Raw genomic sequence first — 23,786 nt, 5'->3', positions numbered from 1 at the left:
TAAATATAAAGATATTTGAAGGTGATCACTTTACATGCGAGTCAGAAATCATGGAGGAGAAGGGTTGGGAGAACGTAACCTGCACTGTGGGGGGAAAAGCAGGACATGGACCACTTGACTTTCAGTCAGAATTATCTTCAAAGTCTGACAAAAACAGGTTTTAGGACTAAGATCTAATTGTGCTTCACTAAATAGTGAAGCTATATGGGTTGTGGTTCCAAGTACTATACCCCAATGTGCACATGGTAATCTCAATTGGATTGCCATTGGTTCCATGGCTATGGCAAAGAACAATGCGAGAGAAGACACCCTTGACGTGTGCCTCTACCTACAGGAAAGAAACTTGATATACACTGTCCTGTTGACTCTGGCAGTCGGGCAGCATAGATAAGGGAAATCCACTTACACCAATTAGGGCCTACACCAATTCTTCTCAGAACTTTCAGCATATAATCCTATCTAAGGAGTTTGAAGGGCTTCTTCAGACCGAGGGTGACACACGCCGCCCTCGGGTAATCATCTGCATAACTTGCCAGGACACTCCAAAATCTGCAAACATTACGTGAGGTGCTATGACCTGGAATGAAACGTGATTGATCAGGATGGATCAATGAAGTGAGATGAAGGGAGTAGTCAATTGGCTGGCTGTTTAATGAGGATTTTCAAGTTGACATTAAGGATCGACAAAGGACAGTAAGAAGACAATTCTATTGCAACCTTATGGGATTTAAACATTGTACAGAAAATGGCTTCATTCAAGGAGTCTGGGTAGCATCCCCACTCCATGGAGTTAATACGGAGTCGGAGTAACGTTTGTTCTAGCTGAGAAGCAATGAAAGTACAAAATGCAAATAGAATGCAATCCGCCCTAAGGTAGGTTGTGTACTACCACTTGAGCTCCTGAAGGGAGAGTGAAAGGTCAAGTTCCCCCCTGGCTGTAGGGGACAACTGGTGCAACAGGAGCTGGTTGAGGAAATCAGTCAACTTTTTGGGGTGGAACCTGCAGAGGGTGTATAAAGAGTCTTGTTATAAGCATGTAGGCTCATATGTATGAAACTTTCATTTTCCATTTCCTAAGTAGCAAATCCTAAAAAATCTCTATTTAGGGAAATGCAAAACCAATCGTACCTATGGGGCTAAGGCCTCCCTTGAATTTAAACAAAAGGAAAGTGGTGCGCATGTAAAGTGCACCAATGAACTCGGGGCAAGTGCACTCTCTTAGGCACCACAAAAACTGCCTTCTGGGTGCCTTTTTATATTTTGCACCTGGTTACCATTGAATTGGATTAGATGGTAATAGCATTTCTTAAATGCCCATTTCACATTGAGAAAATGCTCTGTACATGCCGTTAGGAAATTGCAAGTAGGAAATCCTTATTTGCCATTTCCTATTTTGATAATCGCAAGATGTGATTTCCTCGACATACAAATTGCAATTTGCAACAGTGTTTCTGCCCTTTAGCATTTCTTAATGACCTGATATAGAAATTCGGTCTGTTAAGAAATGTTAAATAGCTGAGTACATATGGGCCAAAATGTATTGTTAACGGTTAACTGGTAAGTCAGTATTTCATCTGATGGGAGAGACAGTCTGAGTGGGGTAGTGCATTGCATCCTCTGTCTTGCAAAATACTTAAAGAGTTTGCTCACTGTGGGCCCGATTCACAGAATGAACTTAAGGCTCAATCCTAAACTTACTACTATTTTGGCATTCACAGAATGAATTTACTACTTTTGGTATTCACAGAAGTTAGGATTTTGTCTTAAGTCTGTCTTAAGTCTGTCTTAAGACAAACTTAAGACAAAATCCTAACTTATGTGAATACCAAAAGTAGTAAGTTCATTATGTGAATACCAAAATAGTAGTAAGTTTAGGATTGAATCTTAAATTCATTCTGTGAATTTGGCCCTGTGTCTCCCTCATTATGGTGCCTGGCCTGGTGAGCATTGTAATGAGAGTTTGTCTATGGCCTTTTACAGGGAACAGTAAAGTAAATAGGTATAGTATACAAAGCTCTTTCAGGGTGAGCCACTAGCTACAGCTCCACGGAGTGTGCAGAGATTTGCCTACTCCGCGTTTCCCGGAGAACGGGGAGTAGGCAAATCTCCGCACATTCCGCGGCAGATCAGAGTTGCCCAGCCCCGCCTCCCCCCCCCCATTAACAATTGATTAAAACTTAAATAAAATGAGTTTAAAGTAAAGAAAAAACCCTTACCTTGGCTGCGGCATCCCTAGGCTGCCCTCCTCCTCTTCATGAGACTAGTCCATTGGTGATTAGATGACAGCATTTAGAGGAGCTGATGCATCAAGGATGCAGATGATATGCTTGATAATCAAGTCCTTCAGTCAGTGACCATGTGGAATATATTGGCTCTTGGCTACTCTACTCCGTGGGGCCTGCCTCACCCATGATATCTCCGATAGGTGAGCATGAGTAGCCCCCAAGGGCATTCCAATTAACAATACTCTGTTGGAAGGTCTTTAAAGAAGTCTTCAGCAATGGTGGCAGAAATGGTCAAGGGGAGGATCAAGCTGTAGCACAACTGCGGGGACCCTCCCAGGATCCATGAGCTCTCGGACCACCGTCAATGGGCAAAGGGCCCACCCACCAAAGGCTAAATACCACTGAGGGAAAAGAATCCCGAGCACATCCACCGGAAGCCCAACCTGATGCGATCCAGTCACTGCCAGGTTGGGAGGAGCTGGGTCCAGGCCTTTCCCGGGCGCCACACCACCAGGCCTCTGCCGTGAGGCTCAGCTCAGGCAGTCATATTCAATCTCTGTGCTCTCTGTGGGCCGGGGGGCAGTCTGCAGTGTTGACACCAGTGGGTCTTCGTTGTCGGCCGCCACACACAGAGCAGCGCTGTCGCCATACAGGCGACAAGGCGCAGAGCCCAGGTCTACCCCCCACTGCCTCACCAGCAGATCCAGGCAGCAGGTCCACCGCAGGCCCCAACAGACCAGGCCTAGCGCCTGTCTCAGGACGCTGAGGAGGCAGCCAAGGGTTTCCAATGGGCCTCCGGTTTGCAGAAGTGCCAGGATCAAGCGGGCTTCAGAACGAGCTCCTTCAGGCTGCTGCTGCCATATTTGGCGGCTTGTCCACATCCATCACCTCCCTTACTTGCATGTAATTGTGGCCTTTGTGACTACCCGAATTACTACTATAGTTTTAGCACCATCATTTTTTGGTCAGGACTCATGTTGTCTATAAACAGCTCAGATTTTAAGTTAGAAATCTTCCAAATCAGTGCTCTTTTTCAGCACTCACCTACTATGTTTTTTTTCAGATTATACAACAGAATGAGGAATTTGCAGCTGAATATGTAAGTCACTTTTAATTATTATGTAAGGTAGTTTATGGTATATTCCGTTGTGCTCCTCTGCAGTGTTTTTGTTGGGTTATATAATTTTTATTTAAGGGCATAAGGAATTTCGATAGTTCCACCATCCTCGACCAAACCCACTGTCCCATATTTATGGTCATTTATCAACCTAATGAAATCCTAGTGGGCTTGGAAGCAGAATAGAGGAACAGGGGACAGTAGGTTCAGAAGGTAATTATGGGGTAGGAGTAGAAGAAAGTAGCTGTCCTTTTGCATGTTACTTTTTGGAGCAATAATAATGATAATGAAACTGATTATGTATTTTGTTGGTTGTCACCCAGTACCACCTATTAGTGAATATTCTGCCTCTAACCTGCCTTCATGAAGAGCAGCAATACATACGTATGTGTGAGGTTACAATCAAGAAGAGCTACGCCTTTCAGTCATTTGGGCATAGCAAATGAACGTGCTAACGCGGGATTACTGGTTACTAATTATCTTACCAAATCCCAAACTATGTCGACTGAATCGTTGGTACCTGTCTTTGAGTAAAAGGTAATCTCGCAATAAGTCAATCAATTTAAGAACTTACAACACTCTAAATGACCACTGACCAAATTTAAGTTTTAAAGATTTAATATAAAGTCAAAGATAAATGAAGATACAAACTTCTCAAAATGAGATTCAAAAGGTAAATTGGTATCACTATAAACATGAACTTCTTGAATAATCTAAGTCTGAAGAACAAAATAATAAGTACAAGCTCAAAGACCATAAGGGTTGTCAAAATAGATATAAGTTGCAATCTCAAAGTCATTACAGAAAAGAAAATTAAGGTTAGTCTGTCCCTACACTATTTTAAATGACATCCCTACTTAGCAAGATCTTAACCCTCTAGGTGTCAGCCGTGGTGACTTCCTAAGAAGATCACGCACTTCTCTTTGTCTCTTCTCTGATAATGGGTCTCTCCTGATCAGCCTATCTGCCTACCCATCCGCTTCCTTAGGCTCCCAAAATCATCTGCTCTGCTCTCCTCCCGGGTCGCTTTCCCTAATACCAAATCACATTTCCAATAGAAACGCCCCTTGGGACGCCCCTCACGTGGTACATCTTTGCGCGGCAAACTCCATGATGGTACTCTTGAAGACCCTCGTTATAGTTGACCTTGGTTCCCAGGCTTCTTCTTCAGTGCGCTGATACCCCCTGAAATTCCTGGAAACTCCTACAGGCCTGCGCAAGGCGCCACTGAACAAAGTCCCTTTCATTCGAGCTGATTAGGACCCTCGCACCTGCATACAGCTCGTCCTGCAGTGGGCCTCAAATTCCAGACTCCACCATATCTTTAGTCATAAAACACTCTCAAAGCTCGGTGCTGGACACCTCGCGACCTCTTCTCTAACGAGCACATGACGATTTACACGACATGACATTATCTCCTCTGGCCTACTTGATTTACATGCAGCAGGTCCCTGCACTCTTAAAACGTTAACTTGATTTAAACAGCAAACATTCTTAACTAGCATACGTTTCTAAAATAACACATCTATAAAGCATATACTTTTAACCCTAAGTTCAATAGTACATTTTGGAAGAACCATGTCAACCTTATCTCACATTAATTTAGCAGCACGTTCAGGTTTGCTGTGAATTGCCCTAAGGCCTACACATAATACTGGATTTTCAAAGTTACATTTAATTCGGACATGATTCTTTTAACATGAGAATATGAGGTTTTCACATATATTCCAACATTTCTACATTAATCTCACACCGTTATAATTATAGTTACTCTACTTAACATTCTATACATTTCACTACTGAATATAAACCACTCTGTATATTTCACTCCTGGATATAAAACACTCGTGTGCAAAACATGTTTAAACTAACTACGTGCTTGTAAATATGGCGTACTTATACATTTTTTTCAAACTTGTGCTCTCTCAGTCCCCCCTTTGATGACCTTCAGGGGTCATCATCACCAAGACACTAAAAATGTAGAACCTTTTAAAGTGAAGACAGGGCAGTTCCACCTCTTTTCATACTCTCTAATGCTTTCAGACTCTTATATTGAGTGTCCTGCATCGCTGTCAACTCTTCTTCCTGTTTCTTCATAGCTCTCTGTAACCTATTTGCTCTATAACATTGATACAAACGCACCAATCCCCACAAAGTGATTACACAAATCACAATTATGATGATGGGTTTCAGTATGTACCAAACGATACCCTTTCCTAAGTTGGCAAACCAACTTCCAACTTTACCCATTCCATGACCTACTTTTTCCCACACATTTACCTTTGCTAGGTCCTCAATTTCGTAGTGTATGGCAGTGATTTTTGTATATACTTCTCTAGAGGTTTTGAATTGTCTGGAATGTAAGTACAGCATTCCTGGACCTTCAAGGCCTTACAGACTCCTCCCTCTTTTGCTAACAGAACATCTAAAGCAAGTCGGTTCTGAAGAACCATTGCCCTAATCGATTGCATCTCACCTTCTATCAGCATCAATGATCTTGCAGTACTAGCAGATAGCCTATCTACGACTGTAGCTAACCTCCTAATTTTGATGTCATTCATTATCAATCCTAAGAAAGGGAATGCAGCACCGAGTACATCTCCAACTACTTCTGCTGCACCCAGCCCTCGCTTCCATCTAGTTGATATTTCTTTCTTAGGCGTGTCTAAATTCTCAACATGATATATTTTAGGGAAGACAACAGCCAGATAGCATGATCCGTACCAATTATCTGGTAACTTCACATAGGCACTTCTTCCACATACAAAATATACATTTGGTATTGCTTGCATCCCTTTCAAAAAGTTCTTAGAGTAATACTCCAATTGAAAGGCATGTTCACAATGGACTTGACCTACATAAAAGTTTTCATAATATGAGTAACTCCTGTGAATGCACAGTTTTCCCCGTTTATCCTTATCCAAAGCAATTGGACCAATACTACCTTTTCTTTGATGTGCCCTTTCCTCCTTGGTCCAATCTGTTTCCCATTGTCCTGATGCTTTCAAAATCTTCTGCCTCCTGTATCTAGTATCTACCTGTGCTATAAACTTTTTCTCAACTTCTGATATTTGACAAGTCAGATTGTTCCTTCGAGCATGTGAAGTATCTAACGTTTTCCATGGAATAAACCATTTGTGTAATCTGTCTTCGCTTTTGTAGTAGTCCCATTTGTTCAAATGCTTGAAATTCGGAACCTCTGGCAATGTCGAGTCGAAATTCGAGAAATAATACTCGAATCCTTCTCGTCCATAAAACATGCTCAACAATAAACTGCACGTTATTCCATATGTCAACGGAAGATGATGGTATCTGATACCCTCCTCCACTGAAGCTGGTAATTGCATACAAATGTAACAATCCTTCACTTCCATGGCATCAACATATTCATAAAGCAATTTAGCATAAGCATTTGACTTGTAATTTCCCTGTGACTCATCGGTGTGAAGCCTTTTTATTTCTGCATCTAACAACGCTTTGTCTTTCTCATTGATGTTTCCCTTCTCTTTAATAATGGTAGTTTTCGGTGTTGATACTCCCTTATCCTCCTTGACTGCGGTTTCATCCCCTTCGTGTCCCGCTAGGAATGAAACAGTTACCACTAAAATTATAAGAGAAACCACTACTCCTAAAAGTGTAACAGCTATACATTTTGCCCTGCGGTTCGGGTTGCCAGCCTCCATGTTCTCAAACAGTGTAGTTTTTGACTTTCTTCCAGCATTCACTTCCTCTTCTTTTCAAACAAAGTCTTTCTCTCTTGCAATGTCTTTCTTTGAACACTTGGAAGCTTGACAATTTGTTTCCGCAAAACAGTTCAAAGTCCAGTAGAAAATAGACAACCCTAGCCCTTCTCCATCCACTAAAATGAAACCCCTATCACTTTTCTTCTTCCACTCGGCACTAGGTTATCTTGCAACAAGTTTTTACAATTTCTTTTCAACAGTCTTATTTTCGTCTGAAGTTATGTATGACTCAAGGAGTGACACTACGTCTTCATAAATGTCCATCCGAAGTATCATTCCCTCAGGTTCTGGGCAGTTCGTCCCACAACATGGAAAGTCAACTTTTTCTAGGATTATTCTCCTTATTTCGCTCAAGACAAGTGGACGGACAAAATTGAGAGTTAGCGTTTTTTCAATTTCCACTCCTGGTACTATCAGTTCTACATCCACAATTACAAAGGGGTCCGTTCTAATCAAGATCACTTTCTTCACCTTTCCAGTTCTGCGCCCCTTTGAAGACATTCACAATATGGTATTAATCCACAACAATAAGCGCTCCTAGCATTTCTACTACTCGCTCAAGCATTTCCAAACGAAGAAGAGTTCCCTCCAATATTGGATATCGTGAACAGCAAACTGGAAACTCAACTGTCTCTAAAATCAATTTTCTTATTCCACTCAGGAGAGCAGGATGAACGATGTTGAGTGTCAGCAACCTTTCGGTCTCCGCTCCTGGCAGTAGAAACCTTATTTGCACTGTGATGATCGGGTCAGTTCTGATCAGTTCCACTTCCCTGATCCTCCCTGTTCTGTGTCTCCCAGACATCTGCAACGAGGTAGGTCCAGTCGGGAGTAGAGTATCTTCTACTAGGCACTCGCACCCTCCTTGATCTTCTAAGACCCTCCTCGGCTTGATCCTGGATATCTTCTTCTGGATCTGAGTCTTCGGATATAGGAGTAAGCGTTTCTTCCTGGGCCGACCTCAAACTTAGCCTTCTTCTCCTTGTTGGCCAAGTGGCAGCTCCAAGCCTTATTCTCCTATTTCTTGTCCTCTCACTTGGTTCTTGGTCGCTCTGATACGGATCTGAGTCTGAGTCGTATTCACTTCTGCTCTCTCCTTCAGTTGCGTCTTCTGTCTCACTGCCGTCCTGCCTTCGCTCTTCTTCTGAATCCGTTGCGTTCCCAACTTCTTCCGACACCCCCTCAGCTGCCTCAATCCCTTCTTGCGACTCTTCTTCCACTTCCGGGCTTTCGTCTGGGATGGGAGCTGTTCCTTCTAGAGGTGCTGGAACTCTTCTAGTATGGGATGCATGGATCCAATTTGGCAGCCCCCCGCACTTCACCGCGGTGTTCGTTATCAGGATTACCTGAAAGGGCCCACGCCAGCGAACATCTAGGCAGTTCTTCCGGACGTGTTTTTTAACTAAGACCCAGTCCCCTGGGTTCAGATCATGACACAGGTTCCTCGATGCTGGAACTTCAGCCGCATGCACCTGAAGGGACACAGAATGGATGGCGTCAGACAGTCCTTTACAATAATCCAAGATCAGATCATCTGTAATATTCAATAGAGCAGTAGTTGGAACTGTAGGAAGTCTCATGGCCCTCCCCATCAGGATCTCGTGGGGAGAGAGACCTGTCCTCCTATCAGGTGTGCTGCGCATGCTCATGAGCACTAAAGGAAGAGCATCTGGCCAACTCAAAGATGTGGATGACACTACTTTAGCCAATCTATTCTTCAACGTGCCGTTCACTTGTTCCACAATTCCTGAAGCTTCTGGTCGATAACTACAATGCAGCTTTTGATCGATATTCAGTGTGGAGCACAACATCTTCACTATTTCGCTGTTAAAATGTTTTCCTCTGTCAGATTCCAAAGAGGCAGGCACCCCGAAGCGCGGTATCAACTCCCTGAGCAACAATTTAGCCACTGTGAGTGTATCGCACCTACGTGTAGGGTACGCTTCAACCCATCTGGAAAATACGCATACATTCACCAACACATACCTAAGGCGATTGACTCTTGGCATTTCGATGAAATCTAATTGCATTCTATTGAAAGGCCCCCCCGACCTCCCAATGTGACTCAGTGTGACTGGTGTTCGTTTGCCTACGTTCAGTTGTTGGCAGGTAACACATCGTTTACATACTGATTCTGCTGCTATTCTAAATTTAGGGCAATACCAAGTTTGTCTAAACACTCTCATCATAGCATCCCTTCCTAGATGTACTGGACCATGTATTTCTCTCGCCATGGGATTAGCTAATTCTTCAGGTAACACAGCTCTCCCATCTGCTGAAACCCAAAAATCCATTTCACTTCGCACACAACCTGCTATTTCCCATGCCTTTTTCTCTGTTTCAGGTGCGTTCTCCTGCATTATTCTTAAATCCTCCCAAGTGTCTACAGTTTCTAACATCATACTTAATTCAGTCTTTTCTTCTGCACCTTCTATTTCCACCTTTGAGAAAGAATAATTTTGTTCCGCACAATAGCGTGCGACTTCATCAGCGTATCTGTTGCCTTGTGACACAAAATCTGTATTCTTAGTATGAGCTACACATTTCACTATTGCGATATCAACTGGACCTTGCAATGCTTCTAACAACAATCGCACAAATTCTCCATTTCGAATGGGCGAACCAGAGGAGGTCATGTAACCCCTCTGAGACCACAACTGCCCGAAATCATGAACCACACCGAAACCATATTGGCTGTCCGTGTAGATGGTGACTCTTTTCCCGTTTCCTGCTATGCAGGCACGAGTTAGGGCAATAATTTCTGCTACCTGTGCGGAATGTACTCCTTCCAGGCAAGCGGCTTCCACAACTCCAGTAATGGTACAAACAGCATAAGCTGCTCTCAACCGACCAGTATCGTCTCTTAAACATGAGCCATCAACAAAATAAATTTCATCGGGGTCAGACAATGGCTCATCCACAATATCTGGTCGGGGTTTCGTGCATAGTTCAGTCACATCAAGGCAATCGTGGTCTTCACATCCTTCGCCTTCTATTACAGTAGGTAATGGCATCAAAGTAGCAGGATTCAAGACAGAGCATCTCCTGAGAGTCACGTTCTCTGCGGCAAGTATAACTTGCTTGTAGCGCGTGAGCCTACTATTGGTCAGATGCTGCGTCTTCGTCCTGGTCATTAGCAATTCAACTGAATGTGGTACATACACCACTACTGGATGTCCCATCACAATACTCTCGCTCCTTTCAATGCTGACACCCGTTGCAGCAACGGATTTGAGACATCCGGGCAACGCTGCGGCTACTGGATCTAATGTAGCCGAAAAATATGCAACTGGTCTACGGGCATTTCCGTGGGTCTGTGCCAAGACTGACAAAGCACATCCCTCTCTCTCACAGCAATAGAGTGAAAATGACTTTTCGTAATCTGGCATTCCCAGAGCCGGAGCACGACATAAATCGTCTCTCAGCTGTAAAAACGCCACCAGACATTCTTCATCCCATGGTACCGGATCACTCACCTCCTTGTGCGTCAGTTTCTGTAAGGGCTTTGCTTTCAGTGAGAAGTTAACTATCCACTGTCGGCAGTAACCCACCATTCCTAGGAACATTCTAACTTCTCTCTGTGTTGTAGGCGCATTCATTTTCATTATCGCCTCAATCCTCTCCGGGGACACCTTACGTTTCCCTTTTTCTAACCTGTGCCCTAGATACTGTACTTCTGTCAAACAATACTGCAACTTGCTCGGAGATACCTTATGTCCATTTTCAGCTAAATGATTCAGTAAGGCAATTGAATCTGCTTTACAAGCTTCCTCTGTCTCTGACGCAACAAGTAGGTCATCTATGTACTGTACCAGAACCGAATTCTGTGGCAGTACTAGATTCTCAAGATTCTTTTTCAGCAACTGATTAAAGATGGATGGGCTATCTGTGAATCCTTGTGGGATTCGACACCATGTTAAAACGCGATCTTCCATTTTAAAAGCAAAAAGATACCTGCTCTCTTCATCCAATGGGATTGAAAAGAAAGCCTGACAAAGATCTATCACTGTGAACCATTCTGCTTGACATGGTATTTGAAACAATATCACTGAAGGATTCGGTACCACGGGACAACATGAAACGACTATGTTGTTAATTTTTCGTAAATCCTGAACTATCCTAAACTTCCCGCTAGGTTTCTGCAAACCCATAATCGGGGAGTTACAAGGACTGCCCACGATTTCTTTCAGTATTCCCTGTTGAATCATTGACTCGATCACAGGCTTTATTCCTGCAATCGTTTCCTGTGACAATTTGTATTGAGGCGTTCTTGGAAACTCAACATTTGGTTTTACCAATATTTTTACCGGTTCTACCCCTTTAATCAATCCTATATCTTCTCCTGTGAAATCCCACACCTCTGACGCCACTGCATCTCTTAAATCTTGGGGAAGATCTTCTACAGTCAGAGTAGGATATAGTTCTACACAGAATTTTGAATTGGCCACCTTAAAGGTAGCATCATCGTCGGTAGTCTGTACCTCCACTCCTTGTGGGGTGCAGTATATGGTGCAATTCAATTTGCATAACAAATACCTTCCTAACAGACATACCGGACTCGAGTCACAAACCACAAACTGATGTTCGTTCATATGATTTCCTATTTTCACAGATACTGGTTCTGTCAAGGGACTAGTCATTCTTTTGTTCGCGACTCCTACCACCTGAATTGTTTCCCCTGACATCGGCAAGTCTGGAACCACCGCTGATCTCAGAGTCGAACGAGTAGCCCCAGTGTCCACTAAGAACGTAGTGGGACACCCTGCCACTTCTGCCTCAACAAATGGCCCTCTTTGATCCACTTCTAGGACTGCCCCGAGGGTACAATCCTCTTCACTGCTCACCCGTTGTCCTGTCAATGGGTCAATGTAATAACACTTTTCTTCCTCGATAAACAGAGGCATTTGTTTAAAGATCTTTCCCCCAGCTGCTATCTTCGGTGGCTGTGGGAATTGGGCCCGTGGAGCCGAAGTCCCCCCTTTGGCCACCTTACTGCTTGGGACTGTCACCTTTTGCACTGGGTCTTCTTGGACCTGTTCTTCTACTTCTAGCTCTCCATTTTCAGGGTTAAAGGGACACTCGCGTCGCCAATGCCCCACCTGGTGACACTGATGACACTTTGTCGTTTTCTTTAAAGTGGCAAAGTCTATCCTAGGTCTCTGCCCTTCCTCATTGTCCTTATTCTGACCGTTTGGCTTTCGTCCCATCCCCTGTTTCTGCTGGCCACCCTTCCCAGCGGACTGCATTTGCACCACCATCAATTTCTCCTTTAGATTCTTGGCTTTAGAATCTATCTCGTCACTGCAGTACCTCGCATAACGTAAAATCTCATCTAGTGGTTTGTTCTGCCAACAGATTAAATGTTGCTGTATCATCAAACAAATATCAGGTCTCAACCCCAAGACAAACTTTGACACAAACTGCCCTATATCTTTGGGATCCATTACATCTAGTCCACTGTATTGCTTGAATGTTTTCAGCAACCTCTCATAAAACTCATGCACGGTCTCCTTCGGTTCTTGCCTTGTTCGATCTATCTTTACCCAATCTATATCCTGTGGTGGTACCTTATCTTTCAGCCATGCTATTACCCTTTCGTACTTTTGCATGACAATCTCGGACGGTCCATTAGTCCGAGCATCCCTCACTGGTTCAGTATTTGGCCATTCAACACTAGTCTTGCACGGGGTCCACAAATCAGATGGGACCACGATGTCAAACAACGTGTTCAAATCTATCCACAGTACTTTCGAGATTTTGACAAACCTCTCTACCTGTTTATACCATTCGACTGGATTGTCCCGCAACTTCGGAAATGAGTTGGTAAATGCAGCTAAATCTCCTCTACTCCAGGGCACATGTACATAATTTCCGTTTGATATTTCTCGCAAAGGGAATGCCTCCATCTGCATTACCCTTCCCTCAGGGGTCATCACATTTGTACTTCGCCTAACTGTGCCCTTTTTCGACCACCTTTCTTCCCATTTATCCAGTTCCCTCCACACTCTTATCCCTGATACCAGCTCTCTTATGTGTGTTTTTAATCCAGTAGTTCTCTTCTCATCTAGATCTTGGTCTGCGTACTGTAATCTGTGGTTACTCTGTAATGCCCTTGTCCTAGACAAATCCACGGCATACTTGTCTGCCAAATCAGTCAATTTCTCATGAAACGCTCTAGCTTTCCTAGTAATATCCTTTGCCATGAACAATAACTCATCCTGTTCATACAATTCTATCCTTTCCAAAGGCAATGTTCCATCTATTATCTCATCAACATCTGATTTTAAACTGGTAACATCAAGCCTTTTTGCCTTAATTTCAGCTTTCAAGACACTCAATTTAGCTCCTCCATCCGCATCTCTCCCATCCCAGCTCCGAGATCTACGTTTAGGTATTGGTGAATTATAGGGAGTCCTCCCCTGTTCCCATCTCTCTAAGTCCCATGCCTTTCCATCTTCTCGGGGTGGGTGGTGAAACACTCCTTCATGCCTCCTAGCCTCCCTCTCCCCATCCTGGCTAGTTTCACGGGATGCAGGGTAAGATGTTCCATTACTCCCTCTTTCTTCCCTACTTCCCTGTGATTCCTGATTATTCGAGGCGTGGCGGGACCTATCGCTGTTCTCCTTTCTCCAATGTTGAACGTCTTCCCCAAGTGTATGATGAAGGCACCTAAACCTATTCTGAAAAGCCCGTACCGCCTCATCTCCTCCTTTCCCCCAGAGACGGGACATTTCCTCACATTCTACAATCCTAGTATTTTGTTCCGGCTGTTCTCTCTGATTTGTAGGACATGCATCCCCTCTATTCTCTTGACTTTGGCCTTCCCGGCCCTGACTGCTTTCGCTGGCCCCACAATGAGATACAGTCCCGTTACCCCTGCTTTCCCACTCTGGTTCTGTTCTTGTCCTGTTACTTGGAGATACTATGGACCCGTCCCATTCCCTCAAATCAGCTCTTAACTCTGAAAAAGATCTTGGCCGTGGTCCCCTTAGATCCATTGGTCCTCTCGGACCTCCCTGTTCTGAATTGGGACCGACAGTTGTGTCTAATGGGGTGTTCCATGTTACCGAACCTGGCAATTGTTTCCATGCATTTGTCACATTATTCCTCCTTTCCATCTCAATCCTTTCCCTATCCAATTGCCTTTGTTGTTCCCCTCTATCTCTCTCAGAATTATAGATCGAAACTATGGGTCCTATGGTAACAGGCACTTGAAGAGCGTCTGGCAATCCCACAGACTCAACCCTTTCTGTGGTTGGCGTTTTCTGCACCACAAACCTTCCCACTACACTCTGTACAGTGTTGTTTGGAGGTGTTTCTCCGCCTTTGATAGGTGTCCATTCCGATATAGGGAGTGGTGTATATCCCTCTATGTCATTTCCATCTTCCCTTGCGAGCCCTCTATCTTCTATTAACCCCACTCTCGGAGGTGGTCTATCCATTAACAATCTGTTTATCAGATTGTCCTCCGACTCGCTTTCCTCGTCTTCTTCCATGAGGTTTCCTCCTCCTGACACCTCCCTCATCGGATACATTTTCTCCACCTCAATAGTCTGTACTCTCCAACGCTTTTCCTCCTCATCCCATTTGGAATCTCGCACTGCCCTTACCGATCGCGTCAGTCTTTGTTGACGCCTGTTCAAATTTCGGTCGTGTGCAGCCTTAATCCATGCATTAAGAGCCTCAAACTGTGTTGGTCTGGGCGAGGGTTTCAATGAGGACATGGTTGCTTTTAGCCGATGTAACACCTCTAATTTAAACGTCCCGTACCTCGGGAACTGCATTTCCTCATTCCCTTCCGTAAGCTTATTCCAAGCCCCAATCCACAATATCGTATGCAGCCCCACATTCGTTGCCATATAATGAGCTGGCGTACCCTCTGGCGGTGCCTCTTCCCCGTAATAATGTTCACTTCTTTTACGTTTAAAAATCTCTTTCAAACACTTAAAACACTTCATGATTTCGCTCTTTCTCCGCGTTCGTTTACTTCCTGATGATATTCCACCAATCTCAGCCCCGTTCTCACTAACTGGCCTATCCGTACGCGACTTTCCTCCGACGTCACTCTAGCCGCCCAACCAGAGCGCGGCTCTAGCTAACGTCACACCAACCGCTCAATCAGAGCGCGGCTCTAGCCGACGTCACCCGTCCCCCTTCGCAGCAGTTCCCCTCCTTTCTCAGCTCGTCTCCTCGGTCATGCACGCATCCCATTCATACTCTGAAAAATGATTACTTCCGTCCAAGCGATCACCTTTCTTGACTGTACGCCCACAGTCTTTCTGTAGTTGTCACCTTAACTTGGCGAAATGTCTTTCCGTTTACTTCCAGACAATCGCCTTCTCCGATAGGTTACTCACACACAGTAACTTTCGACCAGCGTCCGTTACTCATACACTCACTCTTACACTCCCCCTATCTTGGATCCACGGCGGTCAATGGTACCTCGTGACCTCCGTACTATGGTCGACAACTACCCTGGATGTTCGATACACCCAAAACCACTTAAGCTCTGGCCTGAACTTAAGATTTCACCAGTTCACCCGTTTACCAGGTAACCAGCTTACCAGGTTGCGCGCGCTCACAACCTTCTCTCATTCACACTACAGGCATTCAACTCCGCAAGACATTACAATACAAATACAACACAAAACACCGCAATCTGTTCACGCATGACCCTTTTTATACTCACTCTCCGATACTGCTGCTTTTCTCGCACCGTCTGTTGTACAATGGGGGTTGTACCCATATAGTCAGTGGGACCTGGGTGATCAATAGCGTTATATATAGGGGGTCCCAGACCAAGAACACAATTCCTATTTTGAAACACACACTATTTAAATGAATTTAGGAAGCACACACTAAATGAAGGTGACCAGTGTTTTTAATCCACTGTACCAGACAAACAGTCAATGTTAAGAAATCAGACGTAAAATATACAAAATTCAATGCGCCCACAAAGAGAGGGGGGGGGGAGGTGCAGGGAGGGGGATGTATTTCACTAGATTGTACATCACTAGTTAACATTCAAGAACAACAACATAATACATAGTTCAAAACGTAATTCCACATACATGAAAGGCCATGGAACATGACATATATCATAACAAAAAATTCCTAAGAAGATACTCCTATAATGATTAATATATCAAACTGGGGTTAGGAGTTCCTGGTTGTAGGGTGTAGATGTCTACGTTTCGACCCAGAAGGTGTAGGACAGTGGATCCTTACTGCGTGGGTCTTCGTCAGGACGTGATGGGTGAAGGGGGGGTGGGGCGTTTAACTCTGCGCAAAAAATAATAAAAATTGTTACTCAACCGGTCTCAGATGAGTCCCGACACAACTACAGAATTATGGACAAGAGAGTCCATTTTTGAAGGATCGAAAAAAAAAAAAAAAAAAAAAAAAAAGGAAGTAGTAGGAGGTTCATAAAGAATGAGAAATACTGGGTGGGCTAGAAGCCAATTAGTTACCGCGTGCCACGAAAGTCCGCCATACAAAGAGGCTGCCATGTGTGTCTGAAAACCTTATTACCAATGTCTGCACCTTTCGGCACACGATTCTTCCGCTGCTCGTCTCTCGGCGTCTCGGGCCTTGGGGTAAACTAACCTCTCTAGATTACCTTCCTCAAGAAGATAACCATCCTCACTCTGCTACCAACTGCTAACGCGGGATTACTGGTTACTAATTATCTTACCAAATCCCAAACTATGTCGACTGAATCGTTGGTACCTGTCTTTGAGTAAAAGGTAATCTCGCAATAAGTCAATCAATTTAAGAACTTACAACACTCTAAATGACCACTGACCAAATTTAAGTTTTAAAGATTTAATATAAAGTCAAAGATAACTGAAGATACAAACTTCTCAAAATGAGATTCAAAAGGTAAATTGGTATCACTATAAACATGAACTTCTTGAATAATCTAAGTCTGAAGAACAAAATAATAAGTACAAGCTCAAAGACCATAAGGGTTGTCAAAATAGATATAAGTTGCAATCTCAAAGTCATTACAGAAAAGAAAATTAAGGTTAGTCTGTCCCTACACTGTCCCTACACTATTTTAAATGACATCCCTACTTAGCAAGATCTTAACCCTCTAGGTGTCAGCCGTGGTGACTTCCTAAGAAGATCACGCACTTCTCTTTGTCTCTTCTCTGATAATGGGTCTCTCCTGATCAGCCTATCTGCCTACCCATCCGCTTCCTTAGGCTCCCAAAATCATCTGCTCTGCTCTCCTCCCGGGTCGCTTTCCCTAATACCAAATCACATTTCCAATAGAAACGCCCCTTGGGACGCCCCTCACGTGGTACATCTTTGCGCGGCAAACTCCATGATGGTACTCTTGAAGACCCTCGTTATAGTTGACCTTGGTTCCCAGGCTTCTTCTTCAGTGCGCTGATACCCCCTGAAATTCCTGGAAACTCCTACAGGCCTGCGCAAGGCGCCACTGAACAAAGTCCCTTTCATTCGAGCTGATTAGGACCCTCGCACCTGCATACAGCTCGTCCTGCAGTGGGCCTCAAATTCCAGACTCCACCATATCTTTAGTCATAAAACACTCTCAAAGCTCGGTGCTGGACACCTCGCGACCTCTTCTCTAACGAGCACATGACGATTTACACGACATGACATTATCTCCTCTGGCCTACTTGATTTACATGCAGCAGGTCCCTGCACTCTTAAAACGTTAACTTGATTTAAACAGCAAACATTCTTAACTAGCATACGTTTCTAAAATAACACATCTATAAAGCATATACTTTTAACCCTAAGTTCAATAGTACATTTTGGAAGAACCATGTCAACCTTATCTCACATTAATTTAGCAGCACGTTCAGGTTTGCTGTGAATTGCCCTAAGGCCTACACACAATACTGGATTTTCAAAGTTACATTTAATTCGGACATGATTCTTTTAACATGAGAACATGAGGTTTTCACATATATTCCAACATTTCTACATTAATCTCACACCGTTATAATTATAGTTACTCTACTTAACATTCTATACATTTCACTACTGAATATAAACCACTCTGTATATTTCACTCCTGGATATAAAACACTCGTGTGCAAAACATGTTTAAACTAACTACGTGCTTGTAAATATGGCGTACTTATACATTTTTTTCAAACTTGTGCTCTCTCAAACGTACATCCAAAACTATATTAAAGTACTATTGCTAACTAAAATTTGAGAAAGGCCCTTTTGTCTGATGCTTCAATGGTGGCTGGTGCAATCCTGAATGAAGTATGGTACTATAATATCGAGATCCTAATATCATATACTATAGGGCCAAATGTACTAACCTTGTTATCACAAAAATGTGTCGCAATTTGTAACTCTAATTTATGTGATAGAAGCTTATTTTGCGAATTGACCTATGTTCTAATAGGTTAGTTTACAAAACAAGGAAGCGGATTGGGTCGCAGTCTGGCCTACATAATTAATATGCATTTGGAAGGCCACAAATTGTGGCTCACTCCGATTTTCTGAGTGCCAAAGTAACTTTAATTCTAACAATTGTATCACCTTCGAATGTGATACTGACATTAAGTTTACTTTTGAGACACTTGTTGTACTGTTCTAGTAATAGTACAAATTGATAACATCGTATATTTTATCGTAGGACTGGGCTGAAGCAGAAGAGGATGAAGACCTCATGAGTGCCGTAAGTAATTTTAACCAGGGTACATTTGTCCAAAAGAGGATTAAAGCTCTCCAATCACTATCAACCATCTAGAATCAATGTATTTAACCCTTACTTCCTAGTGCACTGGTGTTCAACTTTGATCTAAGTGGATAAATAAAAAGAAATTAAGATATGAAGGCTCGGATTATGTACAATTCCTTTTAATGACTTTAAAAACAGCAGAATAAGAATTTCGAACAACATAGTATTCCAGTCTTCCTGGAATGCAGCCTGTTTTATTGATGCCCCCCAGAAAGATATGTGACATCTGGCAATACAGGCAAATGGCCCTTTTGCTCACTATTCTTACTTACTCTGTAATAGTCAATTGCGTGAGAACTGATTGATGTCTGACAGCCTCATCTCAGCTTTCTCTGCTGTCAGAAACCCTTTGCAACTGACTCACCTATCACTAGGCTTATTAGCATTGCAAGATCCGATCTATTTATGCTGACCAATCCAAATATGTTTTTCCTGTTTGTGACAGACACCAATGTAAAACAGTCATCCGCGCATACTAGGAGACAATTAAGTGTGCTATTTTACAATCCACCTATCCTCCCCTGCGTTTGTGCATGTTTCTGTAAAAAAGAAAATCTGATTTGTCCACCATGTCATAGTGACCCTGATAGAATTACATTTCCTCCGAAAAGTGCTCCGTCGTGAAGATTTAATTCTGATCAACAACTATTATGTGCTAGCCTCTCAACCTCTAATATACAATGACTGTCCTGTTGTGCCGACAAAACATTCTTTCTTACACTCTTGCAGGCAATGAATTGTCTTTCCGAAAAAATAGACCTAAAACTCTTCCGTTGTCTGTCCCGTATGTTCTACTTCTATCCATGTTGTTTCTATCAGCCTAATGTTTTGGGTGGTGAAGTTAAAGATAAACCTAACAGTGTTGGGACAGTCGTAAACGTTGTCTTCGTTTATATGCAAGAATGCTTTGCCAACATTACATTTCACAAGTACACTCTGCTTTTAGGTCATTAGATGGCAACCTTTATACTTCAGGGATGATCCTTAACTACAGATTTGACATCTCCTTCATCACAATTTCAAAATCCCTTGTAACATCTTGATCATAATTTTAATGAAATCAAAATACAAATCTCCATCACACCCTACACATTGACCTGAAGAGTCCGGTTATTGTACCTCTGATCAGTGGGTTTCTCCAAGGACACCTTCCATCTTTTTGAAAACTTGTTTCAGTTTTTTTAAAGTACTAACAGTCCTGCAATCACATGGTAGTCTGGTCAGCTTTACATTTTTGCCAACCAGTTCGGTCAGCTTTACAATTTTGCCAAAGCTCATCTGCAATGTAAATGAGACCCTTCACCCAGGTACTCATTGTGAGTTGCCTGGACTATGGAAATGCTCTAATGATCGCAATAAATGAGGTTCTCTTCTCCGAGCTTCAGGTCATACAGAATATGGCAACCCACTTGATAGGTAACGTACCGTCTTGCTCGCCTTTTCAACCTACGTCAAGATCCTTGCATTGGCTTCCCAAAATAAAGCATGCTCTTTTTAAGTTTTTATGTCTGGTTCCTAAGTCTTTCCATTGAACTGGCCCATGCTACCTGCGAAACAAGCTGCAGCCCTACATTCCAACCCGCAATCTTAGGTGAAGTGAGCAACTGCTACTGCGCCCCCTGCTTATTCGAACAGCCATCTATGGGGCACACTCTTTCTCTTTCTTGGCCCCCCAACATTGGCATCAGTTGCCACTAAATCTGCCGCCCTGCCCTGACCTAGCTTCATTTGAAAAACCTTTGAAAACATGGCTTTTTAATCTTTAATATTAGTTTCTGACCTGTGCGGTTGCCCCAGCGCCAAGAGGACCCCTCAGGAGTGAGTTGTGAGCTTAATAAAATTAAATAACATAACACCAACATGTTAGCTAACTTAAAAACATGTTTGACCAGCCTCCATTGGGCCAGCAGAGATGGGTCATCGATCAGACCTTTAGCTTAGCAAGTGACCAGCAGAACTTTTAATACATTCTGGACATGATTTAGACTTAGGTGCTAATTTGAAAAAATCAAATACATTTCCTCTCTCATGCTATTCCGATGATGGAGGAAAATCAGCAAGTGAATCAACACTGTCTCCACCTCCTGCTTCAACACCCTCCGCATGCTCAGCAAGATCTACAGATAGATCCCTACAGATACAAGAAAGACAGTCACTCAGGCCCTCGTCAGCAGCAGACTCGACTAGGGAAAAGCCCTCTACGTGGGAGCCCCGACCAAGCTCATCAAACAACTACAACGTATCCAAAACACGTCAGCACGACTGATCCTCGACATACCACGCCACATCACTGCCACCTGAGAAACCTGCACTGGCTCCCCGTCAATAAGAGAATATCCTTCAAGCTCCTCACCCACGCACACAAGGCACTCCAGAAGACTAGCTCAGCCTACCTCAACAGATGGCTCTCCTTCTACATCCCCAACCACCAGCTACGCTCCACCGACCTCTCACTCGCCACCGCCCAGCGCATCCGAAGAACAACCACCGGTGGGAGATCCTTCTCCCACCTCGCCGCTAAGGCATAGAATACCCTCCCACTGAGCGTACGACAGACCCAAGACCTGCTGACCTTCAGGAGGATACTCAAGACCTGGCTGTTCGATCAGTAGCGGCCCCTCCCTCTGCGCCTTGAGACCCTTGTGGGTATGTAGTGCGCTTTACAAATGATAGATTGATTGATTCATTCATTCAATTTCAGAGTCAGCATTTCTTCCATGAATTATGGGATTTTCAATTACTACTGAATTTTAAATGAAACCATAACTTGAAGTTGATATTTCAATGGTCCAAATGCCATAGTGCTTTGAGAGTCAGATCTAGACAATCTTCCTTTCCGTCAATAATTTCGTTCCGATTTGTTTTAATCTCGTATCACTAACATTTCGCTCATTTGACCTTAATATTTTTCCACATGTGTGTGCTTTTAACATTATTTCAAATGTTGAGAAGCATTTCAAATCATTTGCATTGTTTCAAAATTGCAGATTTCAATCTGAACCTCCATTATTATGTGCTTGCCTCTCGGTGTCCCACTAAAAGCTAGCCTGTCTTGCCTCCAAACATTCTTTGTAGCTTCCCTTGAAGGGAGAGTATGAATGTATGTAGATTTATATTACGAGAACAACGTTTTAATCAGGTGCGCAGACACCGCCACACTTCAAAGAGAAATACCTCACTGTATATACAACTGTGGTGTTTGATTATTTTTTCACAATTTATAATACAAATGTCACTTGGGGCTTCTGACCGTTGACCCATGACACAATCTCTCTTTGTATCAGGTGTTTTCGAGGCACAGATTTATCTGATTTGTGCGAGGAAGTGCTTGCGGCCATAGTGCAGCTTTGTGATGCATAATACTAACACCACTGCCCGTGTGCCTATGATGTAACTCGCTATCCGCCACATTGAAGGCACCACAACCTATTGAAAACGCGGTGCTAGCAGTTTGTTAAGAGAAGGACCCAAGCGCAGGTTTACACAAGTTAGTGCATAATTGTACCGTTTTATGAATTTCCTGGATTAATTCTCAAAGGTTTAACATGTGACTGAACATTTCTGCGGCTCTGACTGCTTCATTACCACTGATGGCATTTCTAAGGATTACATTTCGTGTTTATTTATTCAATCTTCTGGATTATTATTCCATTTTTAAAAAAATGATTGGAGGGCACTTTCAAGTTCAAATTCCAAACTACCACAGGCAGGGCTATTCTATTATTCTATTAAAATTATTTGTACCGCGCGCTATCACCATAGGTTTCTTGGCGCACATACCTGCTCAGTGACACGATACCCTTGTGGGTGATAGTGCACTTCACAAATGCACTTAACATATCCCTGAAATTGTTAATTTAAAGTGCAAGTGAAAAAGAGAAAACATTCACACTTTTTTCCAAGCACAAAAGGGAACAGAATTTGAACTTGACATAGCATCATGCTTCACCAGCATGGCTTCCCCATCACATTAGATGATGTGAATCTTTTTCAGCTGACTCCAAATTTTGCATCTGCAGGAATCAAAGAATCAATTCAAGGAAAAGCTGTAAAAACTCTTGCACTAAACCTTGCATAGAAAAGAATAGTAAAACTGTGATAGCACTCTGAGGTTCCTTTAAGAAGATTCAGCAATTGGTACATACAAGGCCCAATCATCTTGAATTTGGTTCCAAAACAGCAATGTAAATATGTCTCCTGGCTCTGGTTATTTGATTTGTTTCCCCAATAGATTTGAGATGAAAATTGGAAGACCAAGCATTGTCAACTCCAATTTCCTTACACTAACTCAATAGAATTTGAGCGGCTCTATCAGAGATGATTGTGAGGGGAAATCCTGAGAGGCAAAAAATGTCAGTCAAAAAGCATTGGGACATTTCGTCAGCAGTTGAAAGTTTTTGCAAATAAGAAAATTAACCAGCTTTAACTAAGTATCCACTTTATCATTATCACTTAATTACCTTAAAAAAGTTACAAATTTGTCATACAATCTATAGAAATATCGTTCCAAGATGTCTGATATCAAATAACAGAAGCGTTAGGAGGGCAAAGATATGTGTTGAACAATGACAGGACAAGTAAGAACATATTCCTGGAAATGAGATGTTGCAGCTGACTACCAAAATTATCGTAAAACTAAATTCAAATAAGTCTTTACTCCTCCATGAACAGAACTGGCCAAATCATGGCCTGCATCTTTAACTTACCTGGTCAGTGTGACTGCTCTCCACCGTGCAGCTACACCACTGAGGGTTGACTCCTGAGCGCTTCAATCTTGCACTCTTGCAGGATGTTCGTGGCCCTCCTCCACCTGTAGGCTCCTGCCTGCGCCTCATCCCTGGTGGTCCAGTGTGAGAGCACGTTGCAGATCTGCTATTCTGCCTCTCTTGCCTCTTTTTCTGTCTTCTCTTTCTATTTTTCTGTCTTCTCTTTCTGTTTCCTTTCCTTTCCTTTCTGTTTCCTCTCAT

The 23,786-nt window shown here is 43.1% G+C and overlaps 1 protein-coding gene across 8 annotated transcripts in view; it reads left to right on the top strand.

Moving 5' to 3' along the window:
* Window positions 1-23,786, top strand: part of LOC144780983 (uncharacterized) — a 1,867,627-nt gene that overhangs the window by 202,284 nt on the left and 1,641,557 nt on the right. For all 8 annotated transcript variants that reach the window (XM_078659579.1, XM_078659581.1, XM_078659578.1 and 5 more), the window contains exons 7-8: window positions 3,289-3,324; window positions 18,715-18,756. In XM_078659579.1, coding sequence (XP_078515705.1) covers window positions 3,289-3,324; window positions 18,715-18,756 — 78 coding nt within the window. The remainder of the gene's footprint in view (window positions 1-3,288; window positions 3,325-18,714; window positions 18,757-23,786) is intronic.

This window comes from Lissotriton helveticus, chromosome 9, assembly GCF_964261635.1.
Source record: "Lissotriton helveticus chromosome 9, aLisHel1.1, whole genome shotgun sequence".
NCBI classification, from domain to species: domain Eukaryota; kingdom Metazoa; phylum Chordata; class Amphibia; order Caudata; family Salamandridae; genus Lissotriton; species Lissotriton helveticus.
The sequence above is the reverse complement of the archived record's forward strand: the minus strand, read 5'-3'. Positions and strand labels throughout refer to the sequence as shown.